Source organism: Magnolia sinica, chromosome 2, assembly GCF_029962835.1.
Source record: "Magnolia sinica isolate HGM2019 chromosome 2, MsV1, whole genome shotgun sequence".
NCBI classification, from domain to species: domain Eukaryota; kingdom Viridiplantae; phylum Streptophyta; class Magnoliopsida; order Magnoliales; family Magnoliaceae; genus Magnolia; species Magnolia sinica.
Genome location: NC_080574.1, coordinates 21,140,191 through 21,165,990, shown reverse-complemented (window position 1 = coordinate 21,165,990; position 25,800 = coordinate 21,140,191). Strand labels below are relative to the sequence as shown.

Genomic DNA, 25,800 nt, shown 5'->3' with positions numbered 1-25,800 from the left:
TAGAGCTCCTTTTGCATTGCTCGTTGTTGTTGTTGTTGTTGTTGTTGTTGTTGTGAGGTTCCCCCCACCAAAAAAAAAAGAAGAAAGTTTAGAAAGTGGGTGCCACACTTTGTGGATAAGATGTTGATTACTAGGTTCTTTCTTTTTCTTTTCCCTTTTTCTCGAGTGCTAACCTATGGGTGCCGTACTTTGTGGATAAGATGTTGATTAGTAGTTTCTTTCTTTCCTTTTCTTTTTCCCTCTTTCTCGAGTGCTAGCCTATGTATTATTGTGCAATGGATATGAACCACTACAATATTTAAAGCATCCGAGGTGCATATAATTGAATACATTGTGAGTATACAAGGTTCCACTTGTGGTTTTGAGGGTCAGATTCGGGCATTTGGAATAAAATTGGTAAGTTAAGCAATCTGTTGAACAGGGAGGGTAAGGATATTATGCACCGGAAGACTTTTTCTGCAAGAGCCTTGCTTTAAAGTGGGTGTGTGGAGCCATATAAGATCTGTGAGGATGTTTGGATAGCAAAGAGAAGCTTTAATGCTAATGCACAGGAAGACTTTTTCTGCAAGAGCCTTGCTTTAAAGTGGGTGCGTGGAGCCATATAAGATCTGGGAGGATGTTTGGATAGCAAAGATAAGATGTTTGGATAGCCAAGAGAAGCTTTGATGCTAAAGTTTCCTAGACATCATGGTTTGAATAAAAAAGAAGGTGCTGTAGGTGGTTAGTGTATGAATTCGTGGTGTCAAGATTTTGTGTTATACTGAGTTTAGATGCTGTTTTCACAGTTAGGAAATCAAGATTGTTGAAGAGTTAATGGAAATGCTTGAAGAAGTTTACACTGGTCCTGGAGAAGTGGGCATTGAGATGTAGAAGCAATGTACGTAAGTCCTCTAGATTGTGCGAGGGGAATCAGAGGGCTGGATTTATGGGGCCTCTCCCTTACCTAGGCAGTGGTGGAGATGTTATTGCATTGTTGGAGAAATTTGTACTATTTTCTCTAGAGTTAGACACGAATGGAGCTAGCTTGGTTAACTTGCTCGGCTCGACTTGGCTTGACTTGAAAGCTGGGTTTGAGCCGAGCCGAGCTGATTTTTTGAGCTCGGAAGAGTTTCGAGCCGAGTTCACGCTGGCTCGAGCTCGACTTGACTTGAAGCTCGGCCTGAACTTGACTCAGTTTGGCTCACTATTTTCTCTAGAGCTGGACATGAACCGAGCTAGCTCGGTTAACTCGCTCGGCTCAACTTAGATAAGCTCGACTTGAAAGCTGGGTTCTGGTCGAGCCGAACTGATTTTTTGAGCTCGGAAGAATTTCGAGCCGAGGTCAAGCTGGCCCGAGCTTGACTCAACTTGAAGCTTGACCTAAACTCGACTCAGTTCTGCTCGGCTCGAGTTATAACTTAATTATATAAATTTATATTTTTATATATAACTTAATTAATATCTTATATTATATATTATATATTATATAAATAAAGGGTCTGCCTGTATAAAAACTAAAAAGGACATGCTTGAACTCGGCTCGAGTTGGCCCGAGCTGCTGACCGAACCATCCGACCTGGCTACTTAGGCTCAAGGACTAAGCCGAGCTAAACTCGAGCTGGGGTAGGCTATTGGCTGAACCGAGTCGAGCTGTGCCAAGCTTGACTCAGTTGGGCTCGGTGTCCAGCTCTTATCAATGAAAATATTCATCCGGTATGTAGAGTGGCAAATGAGGCACACATTTGAAGCTCTTGACAGGTATGTAATGAAGAGAGGGTTACTTGTTGTTAAAATTGCAGTTACTTGATAGTTAATTCTTTGAGTAAAATTTCAGTCATTCAATTAAAAATATATAATATTTTTAACCCTTTAGAGTTCGATATTGCCAAACTTATAAATGGCCCCTGCGACCGTAACTGCCCAACCGACCTGCCTCTTTAAGGAAGAGATTCTACCTAAATCTTGTGGCTGAATAAAAAATTAGGTCATTTAGTTGAATCAAAGCACTCTCTAGGGCCCTTCATCTGCTAATCTTGCAAACTAGATCTCATAAAGCCATGAGAACTGAAGACCTTGTGGAAATTGGTGGATCTATTAAGAAGTAAATTCTAGGCAATCATGTCTTTTTGACTAGGTAATGGTGAGAGGATTAGTTTTTTAGGAGGATCCTCGGTTGGGCGACAAACCGTTGAGGGAAGATTTTCCAAGATTAGCGCGCTTTTCCGCTCTAGTAGAGATTATGGTAGCTAATTGCTATTTGATTGTTGGAAATGATACAATAGGTTACTGCCATATTGTATGAGGCTTTTGGAAAAAGAGTCCGATGATCATGCTAATCTCTTTAAGCTCATGTTGTCTGATGTTGAAGATGTGGGGTGTTAAGAGTAGAAGGTAGAGATGAGAGAAGAGGAGAAGAGAGTAGAGAATGTGTGAGAGAGATGGAGGAGAAGAGAAGGTCGTAACTAAAATTAGGGTTTATGACCTCTCCATCTCTTGTATATAATTGTTTGCAAAATTGGGCTGGGCCCTGGTGCACACCGTGAGGCCCACTATACATACAAAATTGGGCCCTGGGCTAGGCCCTTTTATTCTTCGACACTCCCCCTCAAGCTGGTCCATATTTATCAATCATTCCATGCTTGTTACAAATTTCAGCACTCTGTGTCTTTGGAAGACCCTTCGTGAACATGTCAACCAAATGAATTTTGGACGACACATTAACAATTTCCTTGGATGCAACTTTCTCACGAACGAAATGACAACCTATCTCAATATGCTTTATCCTTTCGTGAAAGGTAGCCTTGTTAACAATGTGAGTTGCGGCTTGGTTATCACCAGTGTTTGAAATATCGGTATTGCGTTACATATCACATCCTTGGGATACAGATACGTATCAGTTATCGCACGGGATATATCGTTTGTATCGAGTAATTTATCGCACTTTTTTGGGAAACATGGGGAAACATTGGGGAAATGGTTGAATTTTTCAATGAAACTTCATGGATTGTTAAAAAACACATTAATACACACTTTTAAATCATAACATGTCAAAAAAGAAGTGCATATAATAGGTTTCCTTTGTATAGGGTCCTAAGCTATGTGTTGTCTAACTGAACTAATGCAACCATATTCAAATTTAATGCATCACATTTAGAGCGTATGTGATGATCATTTTCATCAAACACTTCTAAATACTTTGAAATTAGTCTCAATTGATAGTTGGTTGAAGCCTTGAAGGGGAATTTCGAATTTTTTTAAAATAGGTTTTTAATTAAAAATTATTTTTATTTTCTAAAAATTGACAAGGACTTGACAAATCAATAGAGCGACCCTCATACATGCTTGATTTCATGTTTGGAGTGCAACATTGCAAGCAAATTTGGAAGAAATTGGAAATTTTTTCAAATTTCTCCATATTTTCACAAATTGGACCACCTACACTCAAATTTCAAAACTATAGTGTATGTGATGATTGTTTCATCAAATACTCCTAAATACTTTGAAATTAGTCTCAATTGACAGCTGGTTGAAGGAAAAATTCAAAAAAATAAAATAAAATAAAATAATGGAGAACATGAAGAACCAATTTGAAATCAAAGCTCCAACTCCATGATTTTCCATGCAAAACATGAAGAACCAATGGATTTATAACCATTTGGCATTGATTTAACATAATTTCAACAAAAAAAGGGATCGGAAATTGAAAATGCTCACTGGATCGAACATGTGGGATATATCGGCACTACTTTTGCGTTTCATATCGCACAGGTGAGATACAAGATATATCATGGGATATATCGGCCGATATCGTCGATATTTAAAAACGTTGGTTATCACAATGTATTGACATCGGTGCTTCATCAAATAGTTGGAGTTCTTGAATGAGGATGACGCATAAAAGGTCACACACATGACACAACGTGGCCCATAACACTATATTCGGCCTCAGTGCTGGACCTTGCAAAAACACTTTGTTTTTTGCTTCTCTATGTTAAGGTTCCCTCCAACAAATGTACAATACCTTGAAATAGATTTTTTTGTCTATTACTGATCCACCCTAGTCCACATTGACGTAACTTTTAAGCATAAGATGTCCGTTCTTCTTATAAATGAGCCATTGTCCAAGTGCACCCTTTAAATAGAGCAAAGTTGCATTCTAGTGTCTTTGGTTTCTATGTAAATCTGCTAATCATTCCGACGACAAATGAGATATCTGGACAACAAAAGACCAAGATCTTTCATCTGGAACTGTTGTTGTATGTGATTCTTTTCCTTTGCTATCTCTTCATTATCACTTTCGGAGATAACGATGTCATCAACATAAATGATTAGAATCACTACTCCTTGGGATCCGTGCTTCACAAACATCAAAAGCCAAGTCTAAAAGAGACTTGCTAAAATTTTCGAGCCATGCGTGTGGGTGGGGACTGTTTGAGCCCATAGGTGGCTTTCCTCAACTTGCATACCTTCCTACTCTCCCCTTGAGCAACAAATCTTGAAGGTCGCTCCGTATATACCTCTTTAGAGAGATCATCATTGAGGAAAGCATTAGCGACATCAAGTTGGTAAAGTAGCTAGGACCTGTTTGCTTGCAATAGAGATCAAAACTCGAATGAAGTTTAGTTTGCTACTGGGGAAAGTATCTCCCCATAATCCAAGTTGGCAGTATAAGTGTCGCCCTTGGCAACAAGTCGTGCCTTGAGACGCTCAATTGAGCCATCAGGCTTATATTTGATTGTGTAGATAGCCAGTGTCCACAACAGAAGCTTGTGATTTTCAGTAAAGTGGGCACCAACGAGAGTCCAAGTGCTTAGAGATCCAAGGTCGCCGATTACTTGTAGGGATGTGAGAGAAGGAGAATAGATCACCGGCGCAAGGTTGGATCCAGCCAGTGTTTTAAATATCAATGATATCGGCCGATATATCCCACGATATATCTTGTATCCCACCCGTGCGATACGAAACGCACAAGTAGTGGGATATATCCCACATGTTCAATCTAGTGAGCATTTTTTATTTTCGATCATTTTTTATTTTCTATAAACCATGTTAAATCAGTGTCAATTTGTTACAAATCCATGCTTTTTCATACAAAACATGGATTGGGAGCTTTGATTTCGAGATTTGGAGGAGAAGGACCGAGTCGTGGAAAATTGAAAAAAAATCAAAATCAAACATGTATGTAACCTATTCTAGTGATTCTTCTATTGCTTTTGAATGTATTGCTTTTGTTTCCACACGTCTTCTTACATTTATAAATTATATGAATAGACGTTGAATATACTTGCATCAATTCAGTTAGACAACGCATAGATTAGGACCCCATACAAAGAAAACCTATTACGTGCACTTGTTTTTGTAATGCTTTGATTTGTAAGTGTGTATTGATGTCTTTTTTAACAATCACTGAAATTTCGTTGAAAAAATCGACCAATTTCTAATGTTTCCCTATGTTTCCAACAACAACGATACATTACGCGATACAACTGATATATCCCATGCGATAACCGATACATATCCGTATCCCAAGGGTGCGATACGTAATGCGATACCAATATTTCGAACACTGGATCCAACTTATCTGAACACGTTATAATATGGCGGAAAGAATCCTAGATCCAATTGATTTGACGCTGCCACACTAGGGAAAGGAGATGATGCACATGGTCTTACTCCATTAATGGCACCACCTTCGGGCAGAACCCCACTGGTTCTGCGTAAAAAAAAAAAAAGAAAAGGGCGGGAGGAGATCCACACGATCAAACTTGCGATGTGCAAGCACGGGTAGAAATCAAGATCGACGCGTCACGCTAGAGTGGATCATATCCTCTCTTATAACATGTGAAACTTCTTTTGACGTGGAAGACATGGGGTTTAGGACAATTCGAGGAAGTAGAAGGTGGAGATGAGAGGAGCGGAGGAGAGAATGTGTGAGATGGAGGAGCAGAGAGGTCGACAGTAAAAGGAGGGTTTACCTCTTCCCTTCTTATATAATAGTTTCCATAAAATTGGACTGGGCCTTGGTCCACTATACACAAAAAACTGGGCCCTTTTATTCTCCAACATCCTTCCATGTGCAAAGCCGTTGGTGGGGGTCGCCGATTGTATGAAATGGTTAGTAGAGAAATCTACTTTTGGCACTATGGGGCCCCACCTAAATATGTGATGCTAGCTTGGCTGGTCGGAAACAACAAAGTGCTAATAGTTGATAATCTTTGTTGAAGGAATTTGTCACTTGTAAATGTGTGCATTCTGTGTATGATGATGAAACTGTGGACCATCAATTTCTTCACTGCTCTTTTGCAAAGAAGTTGTGGGCAGCTTTCTCTCCCTCTGAGATTGAGTTTGATGTCCATAATTTTTATGATTGGATCTATGTAGTTTTTGAAGGCATTTGGTCTTCAAAAGAATAAAACATGTTCTGAAGGAACGTATTCTGTTATATTTCTGTCATGGAGTCATGGTGATTCCTCTAGCTTCAACACATTGGGTAAATATAATGTAGTGCCTTGTTGTCAAAGTTGGTTACTGAAGAAATAATGAGGAAAACTTTCATTAGTCATTACTTATTTCATAGAGAATACATGGATTCCCCTGGAAACATTTTCCACCAGCTAGGTTTGGCCAATTCCAAATAGCTGGAACGAGGCTGTGATGACGATGACGATGACGATATGTCTGACTTTTTACCAGCTAGGTTTACAGTCTTTCCCGCGTTCTCTCTTTTCTCCAGAAATTGTTGTAAGTGTTGAATTTTCCCTTTAGCAGCTTTTATTCTCCATTTTCTGTGTAGTGATTGCTCGGCATGCTGTTTATTTATGTTATCATAGTTCAATGTGCTTGAAACGTTAATACTATTCTTCAACATCATGTGTTTATCTGCTTTTTGGTGATATTATATATTTTCTTTTATGTGCAAATGTTGGAGGTTTATATTGTGGCAGGGTGAAGAGGTAACATTTGATTACAACTATGTAAGGGTATTTGGAGCTGCAGCAAAAAAATGTGTCTGCGGTTCTTCTGAATGCCGAGGCTATATTGGTGGGGATCCACAGAATACTGAAGTCATTGTCCAAGGTGATTCAGATGATGAATATCCTGAACCTGTAATGGTCCATGAGGATGGTGAAAGTGATCATATTATCGATGAAATAATTCCTAATACAAGTTCGCTAGACGTTGAAGAAGTAGGTATGATAGATGCAATGAGTAAATCCTCACCTACTGTTCAGTTCCTAGAGGATTCTTCACAAATACAGGACAATATGAGCAAATCCTCGACTAACGCTCAACAGTTAGAGGCTTTAGAAATGGAAGATACTATAAGAAAATCATCTCCTGTTCAACAATTTGGCGATTCTTTACAAGAGGGAGACAGTACGAGCAAATCATCACCTGCTGCTCTGCAGTCTGAGATTTCCTTCGAAAGTGAAGACACTATGAGCAAATCCTTTTCTGCTGTCCAACCATTTGAGATTTCTTCAGTAACTGCAAATGCTGCAAGCAAATCCTTGCCCAGTTCTATTGGAGATAAAAGCAAGTCTGCAGCTGGCACAGTTGAAGAGAAGCCAGATCCAAAGTGTCCTATTATAAAATCATCTCGTTCATCACACACAATAAAGAAGGGTAAGTGTAGTGCTCATCAGGTGATACCAAACAAGCCTAAAAGACTAGTCGTTGGCACAGGCCGTGGTCATTTTGAAGGAGGTAAGTAATCATTTTTAGGTACTGCTTACAATAAGGATGTGGTCTACAAGTATTGTTTCATTTATTTTTGGCTTGGAATGTGCAGTTGAACAAAAACTCAATGAGTTGCTAGATGCTGATGGGGGAATAAGCAAACGGAAAGTAAGTATTCTCTACATGGGCCCCATTTTGCTTGAGATATGGTGATCCTTAGTTTTTGTCAGTTGCAAAATCTCACTCCTCTTTCCTGGACTGTAACGTTTGGTGTATTTGCTCTTATTTAGATAAGATCCAACATCTTGAGCATCACTGTGTTTCATTTTAACTCATCTCTACTCTTCAGTCTTTACTTGGATTATTATTTTTTTGGAGTGTAAATTTTGATGTTGCTTCAACTGTCGTATTATCTTCTGAGAGAATCTAAAAGTCAGGACTGGCCATTATTATTTAGTTTGGTCAAACTTGGAGCTATCATGTACTAAATGTTGGAGTTTTTTGTTCATCACTCAATCCTTTAGTTGGCTCCATAAATTGCTTGATTTATAAATCATGCCTATATTCACGTCTTTACTCAATACAAACGTTTCCCATATATTTGTTAATTTTTCTTGCGCCGCACCATATTGAATGGTTGACCTTGTTTCTAATGTATCCTGTTTACAAACAGGATTCTACGAAAGGATACTTGAAGCTTTTGCTTGTCACTGCAGCATCGGGAGATCATGTCCACACTGAAGCATTTCAGAGGTTCTTTTCGATCTTGCTACTTGTTTTCCTACAGTCTATATTTCGACTTGTATTTTGTCTCAATGTTTAGTCCCAAATATTTACTACAGTCTACAAAAATGATTATATCTGTTGCCTGTTGCTGAACTCTGTTCCATTTTAATTGTTGCAGTACACGGGATCTCTCATTGGTTCTTGATGCACTGCTTAAAACAAAATCACGGATGGTTTTGGTTGATATAATGAACAAAAATGGTATGTTCATCTCTCTTATTGCATATTATGAAGCTTTTTTTTTTTTTTTTTTATTATTATCAACTAAGAGACGGTTTGTTATTGCTACATGCATTTTGAGTGAAGATGTTGCTGTTTGATATTGCAGGTTTGCAAATGCTTCACAACATAATAAAGCAGAACCGGAAGAAATTTAACAAAATTCCTATACTTCGAAAACTTCTCAAGGTTAACACTATGAACTTTGCATGTTTAATTTCATAACTTACCATGTGAGCTAACTTATGATGTTGGAATCCTCTGTGAGGTCCTGAGGTGTTGTGGCCAGTGTTTTAAATAGTGAATAGTGTGTAGAGCAGCGTCCACCCCTATAGCTGGGCATCGGTCCTGATCGGATCGGATCAGGTATAACTCGATCAGATCTGAATTTTCAATGGTTAGACCCGAACTCGATCTGATCCAAGACCGGATCCGGGTCACCTGATTCGGACAGACCCGATGCCTGGTTGACCTTACCCGAACCGAGTCCGCCTCGGTCAAGAAAACCGAGCCAGATCGGATTAGGTACGATTCGAACAGTATGAATTAAATCAAATTGTTTCATATGGTGTGGTCTAAGTTATCTCCTTTTTGTGCCCAATGACTAAAATAATATTTTAAAATGGATAAACGGCTTAGATGAAATATATACAGCAAGGTGGGCCCCACATGGCTCTGAAAGAACTTTTAGTCTCCGTGTATACGTTTTTATTTAACTTTTAAAGTTTACTTGCTCTTTACGAAACTGTTTACTTGCTTTTCAAGCAAGCACGGCCTGCGCAGGGTGAATTCGAATTGTGTATCCACGTTAGCGAGTTCTGTGGATTTGATCATGGGGTAGTTGTTATATCCAAACCGTTCATCCATTTGGCAAGCTCGTCTTAAGGCTTGAGAAGAAAAATAAGACAGATCTAACTATCAAGTGGACCACACGAATGGTTTAACAGTGAAAATCATTCTTTGCTGATATTTGTGGTGTGATCCAGATGATCTTTGGATATTATTCATTTTTTGAATAATGCTCTATAATGATCTATAAAAATATATGAACGGTATAGATATAATAAATACATCACTGTGGGGCCCATATAACTTTGATCTCCTTTGAACCATTCGTACAACTCGGAGCTCGAGGAGCGCCCGGAGCACGAGGATGCCAGGAAATCGGATTGCGTACTGAGTTACTCAGTACACTCTTATCGTACTAAGTAAACTCAGTTGGGCCCACCGCGAATGCATGTGGTTTATCCACACCGTCCATTTGTTTTTCCATATCATTTTATGGGTTCAACCCAAAATTTATGCATATAGAAAGCTCAAGTGGACCATACCACTGGAAAAAGTGAAAATATTGATTTCAACCGTTGAAAATTTTCTAAGGCCCCCAGTGATGTTTATTTGTCATCCAACCTGTTCATACGATCAGAAAGACATGGATGAAGGTAAAACACAAATATTAGCTTGATCTAAAACTTCTGTTGTCCCCAAGAATTTTTCAATGGTAAATGTTCAATTCACACTGTTTTTGGTGGTGTGGTCCATTTGAGCTTTGGATATACTCCATTTTTGGGATAAATCCCTAAAATTATGTTTTAAAAGAGATAGACGGAGTGGATACAATGTATGAATGACACTGGGGCCCATGGAGTTTACTTAGTACGCTTATCGTACTGAGTTACTCAGTACGCGAGCGCCCAGCGCTCGAGGAGGCCAGACGCCAGGCTGGAAACGGACGGGCTACTCCCTTGCCACCGGTCGTCGCTCTGTGGACCCCACCATGATGTATGTGTTTCATCCATGCCCTCCATCTATTTTTATAGATCATTTTATGTTATTAGAAAAAAAAAATGAGGTATATCGAAATCTCAAGTTGACCACATTATAGGAAACAATAATGAATGAACGTTGACCATTAAAAACGTTTTGGAGGCTATAAAAGTTTTTAATTAAGCTGATATTTGTTGTTTCCCTTCATCTGAGTCCTTATGACCTAATCAAAAGATTAGATGTCAAATAAATAGTACAGTGGGCCTTAGGAGGATTATAATGGTGGATATCTAATCATTATTGTTTTCCTGTGGTGTGGTCCACCTTAGATTTATATCCCTATCATTTTTTTATATAAAGCCCTAAAATGATCTATAAAATGGATGAACGGAATGGATGAAACACATACATCATGGTGGGGTCCACAGAGCACCGACCATCAGCCACGGGCTGGTGTCAGGGGGAGTAGCCAATCCTTCTTCCAAATTCTCTGTTTTTTGAGCTGAATAGATGAGATTTTGAAGCGTTGCAGTGTTTACAGCAGCTTGGGAGAGAGGATCCTGAGATACGATTTACGGGAATTCGAAGTTGGGTTTTGTACCTGACGTGGGTCTTGAGATGTCGAGGAATCGTTGGGGTGTGATGCTGCTTACAGACACCATTGCTGATGAATCTCTGTGTGTGAGAGTGAGAGAGAGATGGGTTGGGTGGGTTTTTTTTTTTTTACTAGTTACTACACCGGTGCGGTCCGGATCAAGTTGCGTGTAATCTACACCGCTGATAATTTGCATAGGCTACAAGCTACATAGAGTATGTTGCACGTTACGTAGCTTGCCTTACAAGTTATTTTTCACTACAACATTAAAATCATTTAATATTTTCAATGATTTTTAACATTTTTCTGTTTTAAATAAAAATTTGTTAATCTTTTCAATGCTTTTAGTAAAATAATATAAGTAATAATAGTTGCTCTTTCTTTACCTTTATACTTAATCATTTTATTTTACTAAAAGCATTGAAAAGATTAACAAATTTTTATTTAAAACAGAAAAATGTTAAAAATCATTGAAAATATTAAATGATTTTAATGTTGTAGTGAAAAATAACTTGTAAGGCAAGCTACGTAACGTGCAACATACTCTATGTAGCTTGTAGCCTATGCAAATTATCAGCGGTGTAGATTACACGCACCGACCCGATTAAGCTATTTTCATGAGCTACGTAGTGTTAAGGCTAAGCTATGCTACGTAGCGTAGCTATTTAAAACACTGGTTGGGGCCTTGGCTCTGTATATTTTGTATACTGGTGGTGAGTTGTGCATCAGTGGGTGATATCTTTACTTAAGGTCATCCTTGAAAAATGGTAGTTAAACCTTCTTGAATAGAAGTAGCATCAGTAAAAAGGTTGTGATTGTTGACATTGGCACAATTTTTTTCTATTGCATATGGTCATCCTTGGTTCCTGTCTTTGTTTGCCCTGTTTCTTGGGATTTCTTGTAATCATAAGAGATGTTGAACTTTGTTGTGGGTCCTGCAATTTATGATTTGCTTCTCAATTCCTTTGAGTACCCTCGTTGAGTTAGACACAGCAAGGGTATGGGATCTGTGTTGAATATGGATCTGATGGGCATCGCTATGTAATATTTATTATCATTTAATTAGAAAGTATAAAATAAAAAATGATTTAATATGTTCTTAAAAGTCATTGTAATAAAAGATTCTAAAAATATTAAACGTATAGCTGTTTCCTAACACTCTTAGATTTGGGGCTTTGTTGAGTCCACCTTGATCCACTCCTAGCGCCCGTACCCTACATGCCTAGGTAACATTGCCCATAATTGAACAAATTGGCTGGATTTCTTATTAATATGACCAAACTGCTTTGCCTTCTCCTTGTATTCAAAAGGACAATACATTGAAAGTTCAGTCCACTCAATGAGATGGATATATCTCACAAATTCATGTCCAAAGAAACCCTTCCGGGATCACTATGAGTTTGTTTTGGGATCTACTCGGAAGAGTCTTGAGTCGTGAGTACTACTTTGTCAAAATATGTAGCCAGTAACACACATAGTTTCACTGTCCTGTAAAGCTTACCTCTTCTAGTGCACCACCTCCAGTTTGCGTCTGTATTCATCAGTGACAACTTAAGCGTTTTGCAGGATTATGATCTAAGATGATTATAAATTCTATTCACTAACAATGCATGTGATAGATAGTTAAAAATGTGTTCCAAAAGGGTTCGAGAATAGTCTTGATATGTTACATATGTTGGTTGTTTATTTTGTCGTGGATTGGTGCAAGGAAAATTCCTCCTTAAAGAGTTGTGAATTTTTTTGTTAGTTTTTTTTTTTTTTTGGAAAGGTAATGATTTTATTAATCAAAGAAGGCCAAAATGGCCAAAACAACTACAAACCAACCCAAAAATAAGGAAGGGACAGAGATTTCAAGTTCGAGATCTTGTCAATTGCATCCAATTTTGCCCTTGTAAAAACTTCTTAAATTACCCTGGTATAGTTACAAAAGCACCAGTTGTTCCTCTCTTTCCGTAAGGCCCAAAAACCAGCCAATAATTACATCCTCCCTTTCTTTCCAATCCCACCCCCATGCTAAGAGAGAAGAAAACCCTCAATCGAATTTGGCAACACCTGAGACGCCAAAGATACCCAAGAATCTTTCCTGCATCTCTCTAACAAAAAGGGCAGTGAATGAAGAGGTGATCAACAGACTCATCATTCTGCAAACACAACAGGTTTTCATTGGTAATTGTCATTTTCCTCTTCGTGAATGAAGAGGTGATCGACCGAATCCTCATTCTGCAACACAGCCTGAGCTTGGCTGTGTTGGCTATCCTTTGGGAGATATGGAAAGAGAGGAACAAGCGCTGCTTCTGTGATATCTCCTCTTCTTCCTCCAGAGTTTCTGGCCTGGCTATTCGTGATGTCAAAGATTGGGTGGCAGCTCTCCACCCTGCTGATTGTTTGCTAATATCTTAACCATTGGATTAGCTTGGTGGTCTCTCCTCTTCCTGTTGTTTGGGTAGTTCTGTTTTGAGTTGTATAGTTTTTTCTCAGGTTTTATTCCCTTTTTCCTTTGTGTCTGCTTGTTGTTTGTATTTGTCTTGTTTTGCAGTTTTTCTGCCTGCTCTGTTTTGTTTCTCTCTTGCTGGGTTGCTTTTGGCTCCCTTAATAAAATCCCCAATCTTCAAATAAATAAATAAATAAATAAATAAGCTTCTTATTCTTCCTCTTCCAAAAGATTCTTATGGCAGGGAGGGGTTGAAACCACCCGTCTACCAGAAACTGAATAGCAGAGAGCAATGGAGACGTCCAAATCCGGGGATAAACTAGCCAACCTTAGATAATCTTCGTGATGGGTTTTCTCATCCAACCAAATATCCTCCCTAAACCTGATCCTTTTTCTATCACCTAAGGAGAACCTCTTTTGTTCACCACCTCCCTTCCTTAACGCCATACGTCCTACCAATTACTTCTTTACATAGACCTCCCTCCTCCATGCCAAACATCCAAAGCCATTTAGTTAGAAGCACTGCATTCATTACCTCCAGCTTCCTTGTGGCCACATCCCCTTCCCCATATGGCTTGCAAACCTCGTCCCATGTTATTAGATCGAACTTGCTAATTTACTCCTCCTTGCTGCAAGAAATCGCCACCTTAGCCTATCCAAAACGTCCAAAACATCCTTTAGACATCTAAAGAGGAACACGAAGTAAAGTGGAAGGTTCAATAACACCGCTTTGATTTGCTTCAATCTTCCTCCAAAAGAGAGATGCTGATGAGGGGTTTTTACACATTAAGATAATGGACAGGAGACACCAAGCATGTAATGCCTAGCTATATTGGATTTAGCTAGGTCATCTCCCATAGAATTAGCTTCAAGAGGAACTGAGCTAAAAGAAATAGAGCAATGAGCAATCTGACCTTTAGTTTTAACTTAATGGAAAAACCACTTCCAAGGGGCATTGCTAGATGCTGCTGCTCATGTTGGAAATTCTTTTGATAGTTGTAGGTTTTCCATGCAGCTGGGTAGAAGACTTGTCTGGGGCTTGCTGCTGATGCACTAGTTTTGCTGTTGTATAATATTGATATCAATCCATGGACGTAATTCATCTTTTGCTGCAGGTGTTAGAATTTCTTCGACTGAAGGAAATACTTACCATAGAGCACATTAACATGCCCCCTCCATGTGCTGGAATGGAAAGGTTAGAAGACCATCAAGTATTTATGTGTTCTCTTTGCTTTTCCATTTTTTTTTTATTGCTTTTACGACTTATGAGGCTGTTATCTTTATGGTGGCATTTACTGAACTTCATCTTTGGCTGGTTAGCTTTGGAGTTTTGACTGATTAGAAGTCTTTCAAACCTATTCTTTGGGTATCTGGTCTTGTCCAAATTTCAATTTAACTTATGTCATTCTGGCATACGTTTGAGTTCCATGCGATACTAAAAGACTTGAGTCTTATTGTCTGAGCAAACTTGATGTTGAGTCTTTCCGAGCATAAAATACCACCCTCAAATCTTGATGCTTGTAGACCTTCGCTGGTAGCAACTCTGAATCAACTATGCTCAAAAGACAGGTGACTAAGGTTTTGTATCAGCATTGTAGAACAATATTCTTGGTTTTCTGTATAGAGTGGTTAATTATATTAAGGACAAGAAAAATAACAACAAGATTGTATGCAGGAAGAAAATTAATGACGCGTGGATGTTTGCAACTTTGAACATATTTATTATTATTTTTTTTTAATGGCTATATTTTATTGCAAAAAGGAAAGCTACATTAGAAGACTGGAAAGAGATGGTGAGCAATCATCTCCAAAGCAAAAACCCACACTCTGAATATTTTTTAAAATCAATTTTTAGAATAGTGCAGCTATGAATGGCAACATGCTTAACTAGTAATTTGCCCATCAATAAGTGCACTGTTTACCTCACTATAAGCATGCAGCACTTGTATTGATATGAAATGTCCCATATTTAGCATGTTTCACATTTTCAGAATGTCTATGCCAAATGATGGTGTTTTAATTGTGAAATCGCACGCAACCCTGATCTCATAGTCGTCATTTACGTCAACTTGAAGTAACAGATGTGATGGCGCATCACGCTGGACTATCTCGTTATTTTCTTATTCTCAAGTGCTACTATGTGCTCTTAGTGGCTTTCCTTTCACTCCATCCATTACAGTTCACATTTATCTTGGGCTGGGAGCTGCTGTGTTTAGATTGGTGGTAATCTGATAAGATTCCAATTGTTTCGTTTCTCATTTTATTTTTCTCCCATGGATCTTTCCCAGCTAAATGATGAATGGTATTTTTTGTAACAATACTTCTTGAAGAAAGGTATATTTTGTAATTGGAAATGGATGAGAAAGACATACTTCCTGGAATCGCCCCAGTAGTTCAGGTCCATAACTCAAGTTGAGTCCATTGTAAATGAAATCAGTGCTGGCCTTCAAAAAAAGTTTCCCCATATTTTGAAGAAAAACAATATTCCATTGGCAGTCTCCTGTGTAAGAAGATGACCAGCTTAAGGCAAATCTAGTTTACTCTCATGCAATTGAACAAGGAATACACATGATCAATTGGCCAACAGAGACGCTTCTGATCCTTGGGTTCCTCTGGAATTCACATTTTCAGTCATGATATCTCTTCTTATATCGGGTCAGCCAACTCATTGCAGGGAGTTCAACGTTGAGGTAATAGTATCATGCGTAATCAGAACACAGTGAATAGGCTACATAGAACTAGTAATTTTCATGCTGAAAGACAATTCTTAAAAGAAACAACAATTTCATGCATAATTGGAACACATGGTGAATAAGCTGCATTTAAAAAATGTTTATCGACACTAAAATGGACTAGCTGGATGTTAGGAGTTGCTGGTTATCAATAAAAGTCTTTTACAAGCAAGTGTCCACCCAGAAAAATAAAATAAAATTCTAGGTATAATACAGGCATGCTGTTTTACAACAATTTATGCTCATCAACACTAAAATGTGCTAGCTATGGATGTTAGTAGTCGGAGAGGTATCCAGCTGAGACAACAGTGATGGGTTTATTCAAAATTTACACATCCTCCTAAAGGAGGTGAGCTCTTTGTGATACCTCAAATACATAAAAGAATTGATTTTTAGGATTAATTACTCTTTTTTTTTTTTTTTTTTGAAAGGCAACTGAAATTTTATAGATGGAAAGAAAGCAAAAACAAAGACAAAGACAAGGGGAGCTGCGCGCGCCTGCTGAGAGGGCAGACACCGCTAAGCGCCAAGAAAACGAAAATCAAAATCCTTCAACAAGGGAACATTAACTGCCCATTCTATGATAAAACCTTTAGCCTTAGTTGAAATAGACTCCTCTGAGTTTGAGGAATTTGCAAAGCATCTCTCATTTCTTTCGATTCAAACAGACCACCAGATAGCAAGGATGGACATTCTCCAAATAAACTTTCTCCTTTTTTCCAAACTAACCCCATGCCACGCTGGGAGCAGACTTTTCGCCGAGCCAGCCATACACCAGGAGATGCTGAAGCGAGAACAGAAGTCTGCCTAGATTTTAGAAATAAATGGGCAGTGAACAAGCAGGTGGTCTATTGTTTCTTCATCCTTCATACAACATAGGCAAATGTTGAAGATCTGCATACCCTTTTTTTTTTTTTTTTTCAGATTATCTATGGTGAGAATTCTCTTTTTTCCGACTAACCAGCCGAAGCAAGCTATCTTGGGGGGAGCTGAGTATCTCCAGATGTGATGGGTCACCTGAGCTTCCTTTGGGACTGGACTGATTTGAGAACGGATATAGGGAGATTTTACAGAAAATTTGCTAGATTTGTCCAGTCTCCAAACCAAAGAGTCAACATTCAGATGATTGGGAGAATAACGGTAGATGCATTCAAGCAGATCCACGTATTCGGGAATCTCTCAATCTTGGAGATTCCTTCTACGAGTCACATTCCAAACTATCTTACAGAGGAAACTGAGAAACAGTTAGCAACAGAAACTGATATATTGGGGACTAGCCTGAAGATATTCGGGAAGCGATATTTGAAGGGAACATCACCCTCCCAGAGATCTTTCCAGAATCTGATATTAGCGCTGTGGCCCACTTCGAACCCGATTCCTCTTTGAACTTTGTTTTTCATACCTTGGATGCCCCTCCAAATATGAGACGCCCTGTAGAGAGACGATTCTCTAGTCCACCAGCTGCCCTCTGAAGATCCATATTTACTTTTAATAATGATATTCCAAAGATTATCACCCTCTGTCCCCAGACGCCATATCCATTTCCCAAGGAGAGCACGATTCATTTTCTTGAGATCTTTAACCCCAGCGCCACCTTCTTTAAAAGGCTTGCACACCTCTTTCCAATCCAAGAGATGAAATTTCTTCTTGTCTTCCTTACCACACCAAAGGAAGTTTCGTCTGAGTTTGTCGATGGAGGCTAAGACTTTCGATGGACATCTGAATAAGGACATGAAGTAAAGAGGCAAATTGAAGAGGGCCGCCTTGATAAGAGTCAGACGACCTCCCAAGGAGAGGTATCGACACTTCCATCTTGCGAGATACTTCTCGAACCTGGCAATAATCTTGTCCCATAGAAACTTAGGGGGTTTACCAATACATAAGGGAAGACCAACAAATGAGGACGGGAGAGAGGCTGGGGCACAGTGGAAGGATTCCACATATGAGATGATCTCTCGCCTTCTTCCAAGTTCACCCCTATCATCTTGGATTTAGCCAGATTCACCCTCAGCCCTGACACAGCCTCGAAGCATCTGATTGAAGTGCGCAGATTTTCAATCTTGTCGGGGGCAGGTTCAGAAAAGATGAGTGTCCTCGGCAAACTGGATGTGGGAGATTGGGCTTGACATACCTGTTATGCTGATACCACAAAGAATACCTTCGGGTTGGCCTTTATGAAGCATTCTTGAAAGAGACTCCCACTATCAGGAAAAGGAACGGAGATAATGGATCACCTTGCCGCAGACCTCTTGAGCTTCTAAAGAAGGCTTTTGGAGACCCCATTGAGAAGGATTGAGAAATGAGCCGATCCGATACATTCGCCTATCCATCCTCTCCACTTAGATCCGAAGCCCAACCTTCTAAGCATGTACTGGAGAAAACCCCAATCCACATGATCGTATGCCTTCTCGATGTCCAGATTGCAGAAAATACTCTTCATACCCAATCGATGACATGAATCGAGACACTCATTAGCAATCAGAGCGCAGTCGATAATCTGCCTGCCCGGAATGAAGGTATTTTGGTTAGCTGAAATGATTTTCCCAATCACTAACTTTAAGCGGGAGGCTAATACTTTGGCTAGAATTTTATATGGAGCCCTGATCAGGCTGATGGGTCTGAATTCGTTGAAGGAGGCCGCACCCGCAACTTTAGGTATAAGAGCGATGAAAGAAGCCCCCAACCCAGGGGTGAAGCAGCTAGAATTTATGGGCCATTTCTCAATGTCAGATACTGTTGCATTGACAGATCCATGATCCTCACTCTTATTAGGTAGATCATTCTTGGTTTGTCCGTACTGTTCTATGTACATCATTTGAAGACCCATGAGGCCCATCCATGTTCAGATGTATTTCCATTGTTAATTCCGTATGCCATGGCCATTTAACTCAATTCTTTGTGATGCTGCCTAGTTACTTCTATTGTTGACATTCTCAAATTACTGTAAATTGTTCTTACCAGAAAATGTTCCTGTGTGAATGAAATATTACTGAACCCTAACAACGTGTGCTTGTGTATGTAGATGTTACGTCTGATTCTAGAAATTCTAGACTTGCTTGTTTATTTACTGTTATTATATTGAAATATTGACTTTTGAGGCTTTCTTTGCTTTGGTTCATTGATGTGGGTATTTTTGTGCAGTTTTAAGGAGTCAATAGTTGAACTGACAAGGCATAATGATTCACAGGTAATATCCTTTGCTATGTGCCTTGTTTACATATCCTTTTTCTCCTTTATTATTTCTCTTTGAATATATACTCAGATACAAGCATGTTGTACCTCCTTTTATTACGAAGATAGGTTAGTCAAATGTCAATGTCCATCTGTATTCTTACTGATGCAGTTGTTCATAGTTTGGTTCATGTGAATATTCTTGTTATTCTGTCTGTGGATTACCTTTCTGCATCAGTTTCCCTTTGCTTGGAATAAGGGTCTACTCAAGTAAACTTTGCGGTTTTGACCCTCAATCTACAGGAGCTTATTACCCTTATTTTCAACTATCTACCATAGCCCTAAAAGCATGATATAGTTTATTGCTTTCCTCAGACTGCAGAGCAACTCCATCAACAAGTGTTACAATTTGATAGTGCCACAAACTATTTCTTTGCCATTGAATTTACGATACCCATATATAGATACTGAGGCGCATGGATTCAGCACTTGGGTTATTAGTGTCCACTTCTCAAAATCCAGAACATGGATATAGATATCCAATTCATAACATATTCAACTTTTGTGGTTTTTAATTTAAAAGGTTACACGCTATTAGTTTTTCTAAACAAGGTATTGTGTTTTAGACTTTCTTGCATGCTCAGTTTAAAAGAAATACATATATGTTTACAAAATTCTTACAGTAGGATTTAAAAAATTAAGGGTACTATGATGGTATTCAGTCACAATATATCCTTCAAGTACCTTATGAATATTTGTTGCCATTATCTTGTATTGTTTCATGTCAAACATGATATGCTGAGCAATACAGTATTTGGGTGTAATAGCACTAAAGTCATTTCAGTTCTGGGAATGACTTTCAAAGTACAGAATTCTTCCTTTAGCACAGTTCTGCAGGACAAGAGGTATTATCTTATCCACCTCTCAGAATAGCAGTCCACTCTGTGATCCACTGTCATCCTAAGAGTGGACACATTGCTCATGATTTGGCTCACAGCAATAAATCCCCACAAATTCTGTGGCTCAACCACACAATTTACCCCTGTTTTGTTATATATTAGTGGGAAAAAAGAAGTGTGAAATAAAACTTAGTATAATATTATTACACCACATCTATCCCAAGTATCAATTTTAAAATTGTCTAATGTTGTGCCTTGCCAGATTTTTGAAGTTTGCTATTCATTAGAATTCATAGATAAAAGATGTTGGAAGAAATTAGCCATTACATTCCTTCAAGTGTCTCTCCTGTTTCCATGACAGTGTCTGGCCTTGCCTAGGAACTCTTTGGTACACAACTTAGCAGCACCGACTTTTTTGGTGATTGAGATTACATATAGAAAGATATTTTCCTTCATTGTTTGTTTAGACACCAAATTCTATAACATAATAAGCCACAGATACTCTTATGCCGTTCGGAATGGTTTCTTTATAGCTAGCTTTTCTGGTATTGCCTTCCACTGCCTTGATCCATAAAATAATCAAAACCTGAATGTGCTCCTTCATCAGTTTGAACTGGCTTTAGTGGAGATTGGTGCCATGATTGCCGCTCTCCGGTGTGGCATTGGGGCTTTGCCCCTTTCACCTGGTTACGGACCCCAAGGTTCATTAAAAAAAAAAAAAGAAAAAAAAGAAAAAAAGAAAAGAAAAAAGATTGACAAAGCTAAAACCTGTATGCGGCATGAAGTCAATTGTGTTCATCCAAATTGCGGATGCCATTGTAGATGAGCATATCCTGAAAATTACACTGATCAAATGATCCTAACCATCCAATTGGCAGCCATTCGATGGATGGTTGAACTGAAAATGGCCAGCAATACAATTTAATCACATAGTCAGCTAGTTAAGGGCATGCAGTTGCACTTTCTGGGCTATTAAAAAGAAAAAAAAGAAAAAAGAATTTTCTGGGCTATGCTCCAAGCCCGATGGACCCACAATTTAGGTATGGTACGCCATACGCACGGTGGATTACTTGCCACAAACTTTACCAAAGACTAACCTTTTACCTGATGTTTGTTTCAAGATGAGCTGGATGTGTTACTGTCAAGGTTTTGAATATTGGTATCAGGCGGCGTATCAGCCAGGCCTAGAAACAATAATGTTTTGAATCTCGGTAAGGGGTGTGTCGGACAATATTAGACCTATATCGGTTGAATTTTATTTTTATTTTTTGAGAGGTAGCTAAACTTTTATTAAGAAAGCTTGCCAAAGACGAGCAAAGAATACAAAACAAAGCCAAGACGCACTCACACCCAAGAGTCTAAATACAAAGAGGTCATGCTAATGTCCTCCTCAACCCTAACCCGAATATTGTTGAAACAACACCGGTTCCTCGCTCTCCAAATGGCCCAGAAAACTGCCATAATGAGAAGTTCTACTAATGTCCTCCTCAACCCTAACCCGAATATTGTTGAAACAACACCCGTTCCTCGCTCTCCCAATGGCCCAGAAAACTGCCATAATGAGAAGCCTCAACCTAGATTTGTCTATCCTCCCAACTCCACCCCCATTCCAAGTCCAAAGGAGGCTGGCACCAAGGTATCCCGTATCGGTATCGGTTGGCGTAACGGTGTCCTCCAAAACCGATACGGATACGGGGGCGTAACGGTGATACGGGTGCGTAACGGCCCGTAACGGCGCAAAAATTTTTTTTTGCCAAAAAATATGAAAAAATATGGATTAAATCCAGAATATTCTAAGCATTCCAAATATGCATTCATTTATAAATTGGAACATGGTTATGGTGGTGTAACGGTCCACTCTTTGGTGAGAAGTTGTATCGGACTGTCTGATGAATTTATGAACCAGATAACCTGAATTTGATCATATATTTAATTTTCTAACTATCTACTATCAATGATAGATATATTATAATGAATGTAAAATGAAAATATCTTACATCAGGTGTTTGTAATTATTTTTGAGGAATTTCTCGAACATACCTGTGGTCCTGTGCAGTGTGGTGCACCATGCACGTGACTGTGTGATTCTTGTCTATGACTTGTCATCCTCAAGTCAAGAATATTAAAAAATAAAAAATAAAAAATTAGTAGTGTCTGATATACTCCCTGCAACTTGATTAAGGATTACTTGATTGGTTGTCGGGGGAGCTATTTTAAATACAAGTTCGGCAGTGTCAAGTGTGTACTCGCGATGCTTGCAATAATACTGTTGTGAGCTGTCTGCTGCAACAAATACTTACCTTAATACAAATATATACTCACAAGTCACCACCAAAATGAAAATCTGCTTTTTTGTGGTTGCTCGACCTCTACATCATCATCATCGTCACCATCAGGCTGAGGTTGTCCAATAGGTGTAGGTGCTATATATCCATAATATCCAGTGTCAGAAGGAAATAGTAGATCAACGAAATCAGAGGATGATTGATCCTGACTAGGCAATGACCCTGACCCCAAGTAAGGATATCCACCAGTGCCTGTCGAATAGCCATACTGGTGCCCTTACTCAGGCTGTTGAGAATCTTGAGATTGAGAGTGCGTCTGTTGTAATGAGTAACTTGGATTTGGATCTGGATATCTATAATCATATGGATATTGATCGGGAGGGCTACTCCAACATGAATGTAATAGAACATGCTCAGTATAACCATCATAATCCAATTGACCATAAGAATATCCATCATAATAACCAAGACCATGAGCCTGCTGATGTTCCGGACCTCCCGGACACGGTGCACCACTAGATGTACCCACCTCCTGCTGGCCGTATCGTGACTCGGTACACTCATAAGTCCGACCTCGTGTACCACCTCGTCTGTTCATCGACATCATGATCTGTAGACGGCTGTATAGGGCCCTGAGCAACACCAGAGCACCAGGGGCAGGGGGTCATCGTCTTCATCCGACACGGTCACGCTACCACAGCTCGTACTCTTTTGTTGATCTTGAGCCGTATCTGTACGTGGCATAAATGCCCCTCTTACTGGGTCCAACACATCCGCACGACTCTCTTGTTGCGCTCTGCGTATTTCCGGGTCATCAATTTCCAATTCTTCACTATCCTCTTCAATTTGTTTTTCCCTTGTTTCCAACCAAGGTAGAAGTGGGTCATCCTCATCATAAATATTATCCAAGTTTATTGAACAGTAGTCTCCGTCATCAGCAGCTGTAATGCTCCTATGATGTCGCCGCATTCTTAGTTTTATATTGTAGTGCATGAAGACAAGTCTATCTAATGTTCTAGTCGCAATCTATTCCTATTCTTTGAATGAATGAGCGCAAAACAACTCCAATTCCTTTCGCAGCTATAGGAAGATGTTGTCTGGCTCAAAACTTTTACCGCAATTTTTTGGAGAGCCTTCGTACTCTCTCCGAAATTAATCCACCATTCGGCCGGTTGCAATTAATCTGCATGCTGTGCAAGAGCATCTCCAAAGCTACCAAGGCGATTTCCAAATGTATCTAATTCATTTAATGCCTTTATTTGCAGATCTAAGTCGCTCTAATCTCTTTATCACATTTTTAGCCCGACACGAACTTCATCATCCGCAACAAATGATTGGGCATATCTATACCTAGGATTTAGGTAGTAACTCTGCATGAAGATCGTGATGGAGTTGGTTTGTCCATCTCTTGTCGATCATCTTCCAATAAGTCTGCCAACTTCTACAATCACGTTGAATTGCAAGCTTTACCTTATCCATGGCATCATATATGAAGCCCATGGTAGGTGCTTCATCGGATTCAACAAGACGGAGTACCCTCATTAGTGGCTCCATCACCTTTAGGATCGCCTTGACCTTCTTCCAATATTTGTTGTCCCGTATGGTGTTCACAACTTCGACCGGTATTCCCTGATGTCTTCTTCCCATGTTTTGTGTTGAGCCATTCTCGTGAAGCGAACATCTCACTCAACTCTTCTCTATGATGGAATAAACTCTCTAATGCTATAAAGTTTGTTGCGAATCTAGTCGCCGCAGCCTCAACAACTCTCGTCCTTTCGTAAACTTTCTCATTATTGCAACTATTTGATTATGGTTGTAAATAAACGTCGTCACTTTCCTTGCCCTTTCGACCATTTCCTTAACATTCTTCTTCTTCCCAATATCTTCCAATATAAGATCAATACAATGGGCGGCATGGTGACCCAAAAAGATGTTTTCTCTTATCCATCAACTTATGTCCTGCAAGCTTATATGATGCTTCATTATCTGTCACAATCTACACTACATTCTCTTCTCCAATCTCATCCACAACTTTATCTATTAGTTCAGTAATATAATTAGAATCTTTTGTTACGTCTGAGGAATCAATTGACTTGTGGTATATAGTTCCTAAGTGGTAGTACACCAAAAAGTTGATCATGCTGCATCTAGTTGAGCCAGTCCAACTATCACACATGATCGTGCATCCTCTGGCCTGCCAAACAGGTTTAAAGGTAGCCACATATGCTTTCACATCCGTATACTCTACATCTATCCATTTCCCCCTAATATCCCTAGCCATGGGAGCTTTAATTCCTTCACTTGCTTCTATTGCTGCATTAATTACCACCTGCTAATATAGAGAATTGGCACCGTTAGGAGGTATGTTAGCATGTATAAAAAACTTTGCTGCTGCCCTACATAGCTTCTCAACGGAGGTTCTACTCCACATTTGTTTTATCTTCTTTTATTTAGTTGATTCTTTCCTAAATAGGATTGGATCAATATAGGGTTTCCTAGGCTCATTTACTTCCTCATCCAAACGTATAGGGGCATCACATGAAGATGTCTGTCGTCGGCTCTCAAATATACGTCATAACCCACCAAACCTACCCCCGCCCCACCCCCACCACCTGCAGAAGCAGTTGCACTTCCAGTCGCACTCCCACTCCCACTCCCCCCCCCTGTATCACGCACTGACCCTTGCGTGCCAAACATGCGGCGACGTTCTTCCTCTTCACGAGCTAGACGCAAGCTCTCTCCTAGCTATAGTAAATTCTCGATCTGAATCTTCATCAGAATCAATAATATCTTCATCACGAATGCCCATATATTCAGGACCAAACACTTCCTGTCGAGCTGCATCTAAAATATCATCTTTCTTCTTTTGTACAGAAGCACGTTTACCCTTCGACTCATCCAGACTAGCTTGCATTAAAAGCATTATCTCTTTCGGTACTCTACTACATGGCGCAAATTGACCAATTCGATGTGCCAAATGTTGTTTGAGACGGTAATTCCACCATCACTAGTCTATCACAATACTTGCACTTAATTTGGTGCCTAGTACCACCAACCCTCTCACAATGTTGCCATACAATATCATCACTTACTTGTTGTTGGCCAGACCCAGACATTTCTTTAGGTTTAGGTAGACACTAGATAATTAGATATGAGTACGAGTGTATGACCTATGTTAAAAAAGATGATTTTATATTCTAACTAAACCCTAAGAAGCTCCAAGGCAAAACCTGTCCAATATAAGCAAATAAAAACA

At 39.3% G+C, this 25,800-nt stretch overlaps 1 protein-coding gene across 1 annotated transcript in view; it reads left to right on the top strand.

The window, feature by feature from the left end:
- LOC131236579 (uncharacterized) overlaps positions 1–25,800 on the top strand; it is a 76,133-nt gene that overhangs the window by 32,037 nt on the left and 18,296 nt on the right. The window contains exons 11-17 of the mRNA XM_058233856.1: positions 6,924–7,686; positions 7,772–7,827; positions 8,333–8,412; positions 8,564–8,646; positions 8,774–8,853; positions 14,573–14,652; positions 19,331–19,376. Of these exons, the coding sequence (XP_058089839.1) occupies positions 6,924–7,686; positions 7,772–7,827; positions 8,333–8,412; positions 8,564–8,646; positions 8,774–8,853; positions 14,573–14,652; positions 19,331–19,376 (1,188 nt within the window). The remainder of the gene's footprint in view (positions 1–6,923; positions 7,687–7,771; positions 7,828–8,332; positions 8,413–8,563; positions 8,647–8,773; positions 8,854–14,572; positions 14,653–19,330; positions 19,377–25,800) is intronic.